At 33.7% G+C, this 12,121-nt stretch overlaps 1 protein-coding gene across 1 annotated transcript; it reads left to right on the top strand.

Annotated features, from left to right (window-relative positions):
- Window positions 1-1,357: 1,357 nt before the first annotated feature.
- On the top strand, window positions 1,358-3,543 carry LOC112512004 (expansin-A4-like). The gene is made up of 3 exons (XM_025117775.1): window positions 1,358-1,514; window positions 1,725-2,043; window positions 2,835-3,543. The coding sequence occupies exons 1-3, from the start codon at window positions 1,370-1,372 to the stop codon at window positions 3,142-3,144; spliced, it is 774 nt and encodes a 257-aa protein (XP_024973543.1). The 5' UTR covers window positions 1,358-1,369; the 3' UTR covers window positions 3,145-3,543.
- Window positions 3,544-12,121: the final 8,578 nt, after the last annotated feature.

The following is a 12,121-nucleotide window of genomic DNA, read 5'->3' as shown; positions in this document are numbered from 1 at the left end:
TCTAAAATCAACTTTTAATATTACTCATTGGATTTGAATCTGAGACCTCCTGCTACTTTTGACCTTTGGAGCCAAACTCAAACCAATCAAACACCACCCATGTGGTTAAATTCAAACGTTTTTACAAATCATAATAATCATCTACTCGTCTTATAATTTTAAAACCATAAAAAAATAATTATTTTTTGACAAATCACATGAACCAAATTTATAGTTGACTCTGTAGTTAATTAAGGTATAAAAAAATATGTTGATTTATTCTGTAGGAATAGAAATGAATATTTATCGAATATGATTCATTCCATTTCATTGTTTTTATTTCTTCAAATAATTTCAATAAATATTTCTATTTTCCAAAAAAAAAAAAATACTTAAAATACTTTTTTTGCTATAATCCATGAGACTTTCTTTAATTTAACTTGTTAATTTCTTTATATTTATTTTTGTAAGGTAAAAAAATTATGTATCTTGTCATTTGGGTTAAAATATTTATCTTATTGAAATGTTATTAATAAATTAGAATGATACTCGTATAATTTAACGAGAAACGTAAAAAATAAAAATATGAAGATATATCATAAAAAATGACTTTTTTTATATTAGTGTCAAACTAATTATTTAAAATATCTCATTTTTTGTGTATTTCTTTAATTCAGTTTTTTGTTTTTCGTTTAATAATATAATTTTTTATAAAGATAATAATTAAGTATTTTTTTGGAACTTAATGATTATCTTTATTATATTTTAGATTTTATATATTTAAAATGAATGTTTATCCTGTATTTGATTATGTTTATTTGTAGTTAGTTACAAAAATTTAAAAATAGAGCTCTAATAAGTTGTACATACGCAAAATTACTTCTAATTTTGAATTTTAAGTAATATGCATAAATAAACAGTACTTCATGCATAAAATGATTTTTAAAAGTTCTTATCAAATGCTTTATAATATAGTATAGATATGATTAATCAAATTCAAATACTATTTGATTCATATATATATATATATGGATCATTATTTTAATTTTTAATACGTTGATAAAAAAAGGTGTATATTGAAATTATAAGAACATTCGTAAAAGATATATATATTAAAGTAAAGGTGGGACCCAATGATATCTAAATGGGCCCACAACCAGCAAAGAACAATTTATGGTTTTTCTTTTTCCATTTTCTTTTGTCAGTAATGTTGTACCATGGGTCGTAAGCAGACCGAACTTTAAATACGTCGTCGTATCATGGAATATGTGAAATTACATTCTGACATCCCAAGTCTTCTCCATAAGTACCCCCAACACCCCCTGCACTTTCTCCTCATCCCCCCCACCCGTTACTTTCTCTCTCTTTACTCACTTGTTTCTGCCCTAAAATGGCTATCGTCTCCGGCATTCTCTTCATTATCTTCTCCGCCTTGTCCCTTGCCGACGGTAGAATTCCTGGAAACTACGCCGGCGGCGCTTGGCAAGGTGCTCATGCTACATTCTACGGTGGAAGCGACGCCTCCGGTACCATGGGTATGTAACAATTCAATCGCATTGTTCAATCATGAATTACATCTTCTAGAATCTTCGTATCCTGAAATCTCCGAAAATCTTACCAGAATTTCGTGTGCATTAGCGGTTTTATAGCTGTAGAGTACAACTGGCTTATGCACATCTTCCAGAACCTTCGAATTCTCTCAATTTTTACCCAACTTTAGGGCTTAATTCGCGTCTGTTTTACAGGAGGTGCTTGTGGGTACGGAAATCTATACAGCCAAGGCTACGGAGTCAACACGGCGGCGCTCAGCACCGCGCTGTTCAACAAGGGACTTAGCTGCGGCGCGTGTTTTGAAATCAAGTGCGCTGATGACCCTCGGTGGTGCCACCCTGGTAGCCCCTCCATCACCGTCACCGCCACCAATTTCTGCCCTCCGAATTACGCTCTCCCTAACGACAATGGTGGGTGGTGCAACCCTCCTCGTACCCACTTCGATCTCGCCATGCCCATGTTCCTTAAAATCGCCGAGTATCGCGCCGGCATCGTCCCCGTCTCTTACCGCCGGTATGCACTTCCCTCTAAAAATACATTATGTACAACTTTCGATGCACAAAGTACAAGCTACTTTTTTCGTTCGAATGTTTCACGTGAAAGTTTACCAAAATACCCTCGAATATATTACTCTATTTTAGTTACAAATTTCCTTTTTTCCGTGAATCCATATCCGGTAACCCGAACTTCCGGCCTTTAAAATTTTCATTTTCACCCCTGAACTAATTTATATTAACAAAAATGGCCCTGTACTACCAATTATAACAAAATTGCTCTAGAAATTAAAATCTAACTTGACCACACTATTTTTATGGTACAACCATAGATGCATAAGGTACAAGTGATGGGTGCATATTTAGATGTTGAAATTATGGCTAGCGTAAAAGCTTGTTTTCAACTGTTTTTAAGGGTAGTTATTTCACATGGGGCGAATTTATAAATGTTGTAAAGATTGGTGAGCTAAATGCAACTAAGAAAATTTAATGGGTACGGTGTTGTTTGGTTGACTGCATGTGAGACGTTTGCCATGTGATTTGTGTAAGTATTATAGGTCCCACCATAATTACGGTGGATACGAACGCGTGATTTATGGTGGTTTGTCTACCGTTAATGGAATTTGATTGATGAAATCACGGCCGTTGGTTTCAATAAGGCAGGTACGGTAGGGACAAGTGTCTTTAATGTGCGAGGAAGATTGCCGTACTGCGTCCCTACGGTTTATGTGTAGTCCCTCGTCGCACACTAACATGTCCACTTTTCCAAATTGACGAAACTAACCTTAATGTTTGTTGCAATTAACGCAGGGTGCCATGCCGGAAAGCCGGCGGGATCAGGTTCACAATTAACGGTTTCCGTTACTTTAACTTGGTTTTGATCAGCAACGTTGCAGGTGCGGGTGATATACAGAAAGTTTGGATCAAAGGGACGAAAACCAACTGGATGAGTATGAGTCGTAACTGGGGGCAAAACTGGCAATCAAACGCCGTCCTCACGGGTCAACCACTCTCTTTCAGGGTCACCTCCAGTGACCGCCGCACCTCCACCTCCTGGAACATAGCTCCAGCGAATTGGCAGTTCGGCAAGACCTACACCGGAAAGAATTTCCGGGTGTAGGGGTGGAAGTGAATTTCCAATTTTACCCATATAGGGAAATGATGTTCTTCTACTTTTAGTTAATTGTGTTTAGTGGGGTTTTGCTTTTATCGGGGGTGGTGAAAGTTAATATGTGAAAGATGGAGGGGTGGAAGAGACATGTTTGGAAACTTTTTCAGATTTCCAGGCATTTTTAGGGTTTGTGTTTAACAGTGAGGCTGAGGCGGCTGCAAAAGAAAGATGCAGCCCGCAGCAAATGCTGCTAAAGATTTTTAGTTTTAAAAAATATGGTGGTTTTTGCTTTTTAATGGTGTTTAGGGTTTGTGTTACTACTAATTTACATCTTGTAAGTTCTCGACTTGGTTTGTATTAACCTTAACGGTGTGTTTTGAAGTTTATATGATTGTGTCGGGTTTTATCTGTGTTTTCTACTTTATGGTTCGTGTTTTTATTATAATCTTAGAAACCGTGACGTGGGCGTTGCTTGTTTGATATAAAAACGGACAAAGATGGGATTTCAGTAAATGAGGGCTTGTTTGTTTTTTTGAAAAAAACCACTTTATGGTTCGTGTTTTTATTATAATCTTAGAAACCGTGACGTGGGTGTTGCTTGTTTGATATAAAAACGGACAAAGATGGGATTTCAGTAAATGAGGGCTTGTTTGTTTTTTGAAAAAAACCGCTTAATGCCTCTTAAGTCTGAACCGGTCAGACGTTTTTATTTTCATATCGTTTGTTTTTTTATATAAATAAGAGCTGAAAAGCTCTTAATTTGCTCTGAAAAAAAAAGTGATAACATAATTACTTAAATCCTCTTAATCGCTCCCTCCAGACTCTCCCCTCCATCCTCACCTCCAGAGTTAGTCCTCCAAATCTATCTCGCAAGACATTCGATCTCCAAATCAATCACGACCTAGATCGATCCACATATTCTCGTAAAATCATGACCCAGATCGATCCAAATCTATCAGATCCGAAACTTGACTGATTCAGATTTCAGATGTAAAAACAAACAGTCTGACTGATTCAGATTTTAGACTTCAGTACCACCTCTTAAAATTCAGAAGTGAAATCAGACTTCAGAACCTCTTAAAAAACAAACGCCACCGAAGAGTTTCAGTAAAACGGACAAAATCATTATGCCAACGGGTCAAACTTGGATATGGTATCAAGCAAAACATCTTGTGTTATCGTAAGTGTTTTGAATCATGATAGGGGTGTGTCTGTCGTGTCGGTGGATAGACAACAGAGTACAGAAAAACCCTCCACTTAATGGGTTGTGCCTGCAACTTTGTCAGAGGTTCTGGATCTGTCGTTGTATATAAACACGTAACATGGTATGTATATATTGTATATTTGTATGTGTAATATCCATAAAGATATGTGTCTGTTTTAAGAAGCGTTTGGATTTATGCACACTCAAATTGACGGGTTGTATAGTTCGGTAATGGTCCAAAACATATTGGCTTAACCTTCCAACATTTTTAATAATTTAATAGAAAACTAATAAATTAAATACATTTTAAAAATCATTACAAAAAATAATAATCCAATATCTTTAACTTGTAACAATATTCTTTTTCCAATAATACAATTTGTTTATATTTTACATTAACGTGGTGTTTGTTTTTTAAGAAATGCTGAAGTCTAAAGTTTGATTTATAAGAGATGGTGCTGAAGTTTGAAATCTGAATCAGTCAGACTGTTTGTTTTTACATCTGAAGTCTCAAATCTGAATTAATATAAACACGAACAAAGTCTCATAACGACTAGAACCAATATTCATTTTGTATTAATTGTGTCACCATCATCCCCTTGCTCGTTGGTTTGATTATACTCATAAAATAACTCATAGATAGGAGAGATCGGTTTGCAGTGATCATTTTGGAGAGATTGGTTTGGATAGATCGATAGCTCGAGACCGAGCGAGAGAACGATACGGTGTCCAAATCGTATGATGTGGATAGATCGGTATGATTTGGTAGTTGGAGATCAAACGAGAGAGGGAGAGATCGATATGATGTCCTCATGTGTGAATAAGAGCTCATTAAGGATTTAGACTACCATTTAAAAATTCAGAGAACTATAAGAGTTTTTCAGCTCTTATTTAAAAAAAATCAAACGGTCTAAAAATAAAATCGTCCGACCGATTCAGACTTAAGAGGTATTAAGACAAGCCCAAAAATTTGGACATGGGAATGGGGCAGGGACCTCAATCCCCGTCCCCATCCCCGATTACTTATCTCTATCCCCGTCTCCCTCCCCATCCCCGCCGGGAAATATAATCACATCCCCATCCCCAACAGGGAACGGAGATTTTTTTTTTTTCCCGTTTATGTAAGTTATTTTAAATTACATATGTGAAAGATCATACATGTTTAAATCTCAAACATTTTCAATAAACGTAAAACCAAAATGAATCTAATATAATACAAAAAAAACCACAACATCATAAAAGAACTAATAACCTAAAACAATTTTTTTTTAATTTAATCAAAAAATTCTTAAATTCACATGTATCAAAAGATATTGAGTAATATAAAACCATATCGAGTAATATACAAAATTTACTGAGTAATTGTATTTTGACTTGACATCCCAAAAATTGCATATTAACATCCAAAAAATAACAATTTTAGATTATAAACCAAGTTGGGAAATAAGAAATTATAAATTAATGCTTTAGTTGAATTAAATACTATATATGAATAGATATATATTAAATTTATTAATTAATATATATATAACGGGTACGGGGCGGGACGGGGAGTACCATACCCGTCCCCATCCCCGGTTTGAACGGGGAATCCTCGTCCCCTATCGGGGCAGGTGAACCGGGTTTCCCAACGGGTCGGACCCATTCCCATGCCTACTAAAATTTAGTATGCAAGAAATGAGGCGGCAAAGGGAGGGAAATTATTTAGATTTCTTGATTCTAAAGTTGTTATTGATGTTTAAAGATTTGAATTAAAGTGAGGAAAACTGTATCCCCATGTGGGGAGCAAAATCATACCCATTGTGGAAACCTTCAAATCAAAACATCCCATTTTCAACATATATATATATATATATAATTTATATCTCTATATAATCGTTTTTAATTATGTTTATTTGATCAATTTTAAATACGAATCTTGAAGTGGGGTTGTGTTGAAACGTGCAACTCGGACCACAATGAGGTCATGTTTATCGGCATCGTTATCTAGTTTAGAAATGAATCGTGGACTACTGAATAAAGAAATTGTTTGATTATTGATTGAATGAAAGAAAAAATTCACATGAAAACCTTGGATTCTTTACTTCCTTTGATGACTAGAAAAAGGGGAAAAAGAAAATTACAAGTAAGAAGAGGTGTTTAAGGGTACCCCTTTTGTCCTTTGTTCAACATGCACCATTCAATTCTCTTGACACATTTGCTTTTCACACCACTTAAAAACCCCCCAAATTGTGCATACTTCCCCATTTGTCATCTCCTCAAATCAACTAGTCCCACTTGGTATTTTTTGACTTTTACTCACCCTTTGGTTTTAGTCTTGCAAATATGTGGTTTATTGAAGGGTATTTTAGACATTTTATTACTGTATCGAATCCAAATCTAGGCCGAGTCCAAACCAAGGGTAAGCAAAGAATTACATGTTCCTTTGGTTGTCATTGTTTTATTCTCGGTCAATTACTCGTTTAACGTTCGTTCGTTTATAAGTATCGTTTATTTTTAATGCTTTCGGTTAAAGTTTGTAACTTGTTTGGGAACGTGTCACCTGAACCCCGACATAAAGATCATACGTTTATCTTTATTTTGTACGTGATTCCACCAAAATAATCGGTCAATGAAGTATGCTTAATTACAATATATATACACACACACATACACACATTTGAGATCACGTGAGACCAGTATGTTTTTGTGAAACCCGTGACACCACTTTTTTACACTTGAAATTTCACAGCAAAACACCGTGAAAGTAACTTTCACAGTGTTTTTACTGTGAAGGCTCAAGTGTAAAAAGTGGTCTCACGAGTCTCTCAAAAACAGTTTGGTTTCACGTGAAATCAAATATATATATATATATATATATATATATATATATATATATATAGGTGGAGGTTCAAACGAAAACACCTCCATTTTACGAGAATGCGAAAGCACCCTGATCACATGTGATAATACGTGTAAGGGGACCTTGTGATGTGCGGACGACGTATTCTACGACTTAGCACGCGCCAAAGGTTGTCTGCATCTATGATTTAGCATCACATGTGATAGTCTTGGTGGATTATAGCATCATATCAACAACAACACCCTTATCACATGTGATAATACATGTGAGAGGGTTTAGTGGTGTAAAGGCGACTTGACCCGCAACCAAGATCGCATTGAAAATCGTTCGTGTCTCTAATTTAGTATCACATGTGTATCATCTATGACACAAAAGTAAATGCAAAAAATTTGATTTTGAAACAAATATATGTTAATGAATACCTTAAATTTTAGCATTAGATATAATAAAACACGTAAAATAATACCTTAAAATGTAAGTTTTCATAATTATCACAACATTTTAGGTTTTTATTCATCGGAAAAAAGTAAAGTTTGATCATTTGATGGTGAAAACACAAGCAAACATGCAAGCAATGGACAAGTTAAGATTGCTATTCACATGTGAATGTGACAAATAAAATTAAAGATTAAACTTTGAAAAATGGGCTTAATTAGTAACAATTCAAATGAGTGATGGTAAGAATATTATCAAAATGGAATTAAGAAAATTTTGTTCGATTGGATTTCCGAATTGAGGCAACAAGAAACCGTGGGTCAACAAGCATTGAACTCCAAAGACGAAAATGAGTTTACGAGCAACAAACTCAAAGAAAGGGACGAACCTCCAAAGGTTTTATTAATAATCAAAACTAATAAAAACCGAACATCACATCTAAAGCCCAAAATGAATACGAACTATAAACAAAAACGGGCCAAAAACGCAATTTTGAGGCCCGCAACAATCCTGAATGGCTTAAAAACCCATTCGTCATTACAAAGTGACGAATTGACCCATTTTACTACTAGAAACATGTTTTAATATTAATCAAACAGCAAACTCTACATCTGAATAAAACCAGGATTGGCACGACAAAGATCGATTTACTGCTCTATCTCAATCGCCATTCGTTCTACATCACAAATTCTATTGGTTTACGTATTTTGATGGAATTGAATTCCATCAAGAAGAAAAAAAGTTATTTGTTGAAGGAATTTATCCTTCGTTTTCCTTAGTCACGAACCAATTTTATTAAAATAATTCCAATAAAAATCATATCAGGACGAACATACATTTTATTATATATTATTTTGTTTTATTTTTATTTTTATTTTTGATTAATTTCTCATCAGTTATTTTTAATGTTTGTATCTTATAAATAAAGGTACATCTATAAATCAAATATGAAATCACAATGAATCCAAAATATGATTTCATTGGTTCGGTATTTTTGGATCCAATGCCGTATCTGTATAAGAATTGATCTTAAATCTACAAACTAGAATAAATCTGATTTGACAATCGTAATTGATCCTTGCCATACTCGATACTTCTTTTTTTAAATAAATTATCTACTGTTGCTACATAAATAATTTGAACATTCAAAATTTGGAAAAAAAACGTTCATCATAACTTATTTGACTTGACCGAATATGGCCATTAGCTAAACATGCCATCAATAAGTTGTGGGTATAAAAGAAACGATGCAAGCCTGAACGACTAGGCTAAGGGGCCGTTTACCCAAATGTTTATCCGATAAGCGTTTACCAATATGAGTCAACACTGTAATTTATTTTGATGCGTAAGATTTTAGTACATCAAAACATATCAAATGCAACAATTTACTGGGTAAGCACTTACCTGAGTAAGAGTCGTCATCCTCACTTACCCAGGTAAGACTCTCCATCCTTCTCATCGCTCTTACCCGGTAAGATTCTTGGCCCTTTTCATGTTCATCCGATGAGTAAATTTATGCGTTAAGCACTTACCAAATAAGTGTTTAGTAAACGGTCCCTAAGCCAATCTTCAATTCTTCTAGAAAAGATGGTTTTCAAAAGTGTTGCTATTATTTATGATTTTCTTTTAATAAAAATGGACGAAAATTGTTAGAAAAAGTTTACTCTCATTTTAATTTTGTTACTCGATTCATCCCGTAAATATATTTCGCAACATACGATATAAATAGATATATAGTGACGTAATTAAATTTAGAACCTAAAATATGTCGAGAAATCCAGAGTACAAATCCCAATCATTAAATGAGTTTTATAAAGCTAGAATTCAAATTATTGTTTAACAGTGTATTTATTTCATATTGTGATACTTATGAACATATATCGTATCACGATTACTGTTCATAATGTAAAATTGAATATATTTTACTGATTCTTACAGTTATCAACATTAAAGCTGGCGAAAAATAACGAGACGCTTCGGTTGGTCAATAATCCCCCCTCTTCATCCTTTTGCTTGAGTTTTCTTTTAGCTTTTTAGGAATTATATATCTTGTCTCAATCAATTATCATACCAGATATAACATAACAAAAATATGTTTAAACATCTACAACAGGTATGTTATAATTTTTCTAAAATAAAATATCAAAAATCAAAATATTTAAAATAAATTACATCCAACTCCAAAGCTGCTTTATTTTATAACTTCCAGCAACTATATTATTAAAATATCTAATAAGAAATTATTAAAATATTATTTCTCTCTTGTATATCTAGATTTTAGAGATTTCTCAAAATTTTAGAAATTTTCACCTTCTGTATGTTATTTTCTCTATTTTAACATATGATTTAGGATATATGTTGAGATGCACTTATATTTTATACGGTTTAAATTTGGGAAAAGTCTAAAAAACTCAAGAAACTATCATGTTTTGAATGATTAAGTCCCTGAATTATTTTCTAAACAAATAAATCACTGAACTTTCTAAAATTGAACAAATAAATCTTTAAGGAAAACCCCAACAACATTCATATTTTAAGCGATTAGGTCACTAAACATTTTTTTGAACGAATAAATTTTACACTTATAAAGCAAAACCAATACATCATTTCTCAATCAATGTATACATATCAGTAATAAAGTACAAAATCAAATAAGATGACTAAATACCGTTTTTATTATTATCATTTATTTTTCAGAGTAAATGAGAATCATAAAGTAATCTAATAATTATTTATTTTCAAATTCAAAAGAGAATCACAGGATCATAACAAACACCGACATTTGTCATTTAATTCTGAAAAATTAAGAAGGGTTAAAAAATGGTGTATTTTTTTACTGGTTTGTTGTACTTTTCTACTGATTTGTTGAATGTTGATACATGGTAAAAAGGGCAAATTTCTTTCTATGTTTTTAAGTATAAGGATTTCTTTGTCCAAGAGATTGTTCAAGAACCTAATCGTTCAAAATATGAAAGTTCGTTGGGTTTTCTCAATTTTAGTAAGTTTATGGATTTATTTATTTGATTTCATAAAATTTAGAGATTTATATTTGATGAAAAAAATAGTTTAAATATTTAATCACTCAAAATGTAACGGTTTGTTGGGGTTTTTTTCCTTTAAATTTTAATCAAAGGCCTCAAGCGACAAAGGCACATGACTATTAAATTTACGTTTGGAAAAAGTCCAAAAAAGTCACTGTAGCATCACCTTCCTTCGTCGCTGCACCACTAGTCGCTGTAGCACCACCTTCCTTCGTCGCTGCACCACTAGACGTCGTCGCACCATCATCGTCCGTATGTTGCCGCCGCAACACCCGGTTCCCATAATTTTCGATTTCTCAGGTTCGGTTCCCACAATTTTTTGATTTCTCAATTTGATTTCAAAAGTTTCTTCTCATCTTATCTTTTAGGGTGCGTTTCTATTGAGATAAACACTTTGATTTTTCAAGTTTTATTCCCACCAGTGGCTTCTAGCTAATGCATTCAAAAGATAATTTCACATAAACTTTAAAAAGATCCACATTGCTTCTTTTCTTTTGTTAAAATAGCATGTTTTTTTTGTTAGAAGTATCAGCTTTAATGATATCATTTGTGGTTGATAGGTTTTCTTTTCATTTGTGAATTCGTAACATCATTTTGTGCCATCCTTTTTAGAGTGTGATACGTTTTGTTTCCATTTGTGAATCGTGATGAAATCGTTATTCTTGTTTACAGAATGACATCTGATTGCAATGGTGATTGTAGTGATGATCTTAGCTATGAAATATACAACAACAATTCAAGTGACCATATGTCAGATTCTTTATCTTTAGACCTTGAAGATGAGGATGATGTAATCAACTTAAACAAAACAGTTTATGATCAATTTTTAAATAACATTTGTAATATAAACACGATTGACGATGTTGAGTTCGATGTTGATGAAGAGGATGACAATGTTGGAGATCATATTATACAAAAAAGTGTCCAATACCCGATATATGATCCTAACATTCTTCGGAAGTTGATGAAGCCCAGACTTAGTTTTGCAATGTCCAAAAACTTATTTATTCAAAAAAAAAATTGTCCAAGAACTTAATTATTTCAAACACTAAAGTTCATTGGGTTTCATTGGACTTTTCCCTTTTCCTTTTGGAAAGAAAAGTTTGCTTGGACTTATCCATGGTTTGATTAGTTTATTTCTTCAATTCAAAGAAAGTCGGTTACAGAACTGTATATGAGATATTAATCTCATACGGCTTCTGCTTTTTGTGCATAATGAGAAAATTATGCATAGCAGGAGGTCAAAAGTACCAGAAGGTCCCACTTTCAAATCCAAGAAAGAATAAAAATTCTCTTATGGCCACAGAGGTTCAAATATGATGACTCCGGACTATCTGCAAAGCAGATGGCCGTCCTGGGAGTAGAGATGGCCAAATGGGCCCGGCCCGGCCCGTAACCGACGGAGGACCGGGACCGGGACCGACCGGGACCGGTAGGGACCGGTTGAGGGACCGCCGGTTATGA

Source organism: Cynara cardunculus (assembly GCF_001531365.2).
Source record: "Cynara cardunculus var. scolymus isolate 2C chromosome LG 5, CcrdV1, whole genome shotgun sequence".
NCBI classification, from domain to species: Eukaryota; Viridiplantae; Streptophyta; class Magnoliopsida; order Asterales; family Asteraceae; genus Cynara; species Cynara cardunculus.
This window is presented reverse-complemented; position numbering and strand designations above follow the sequence as displayed.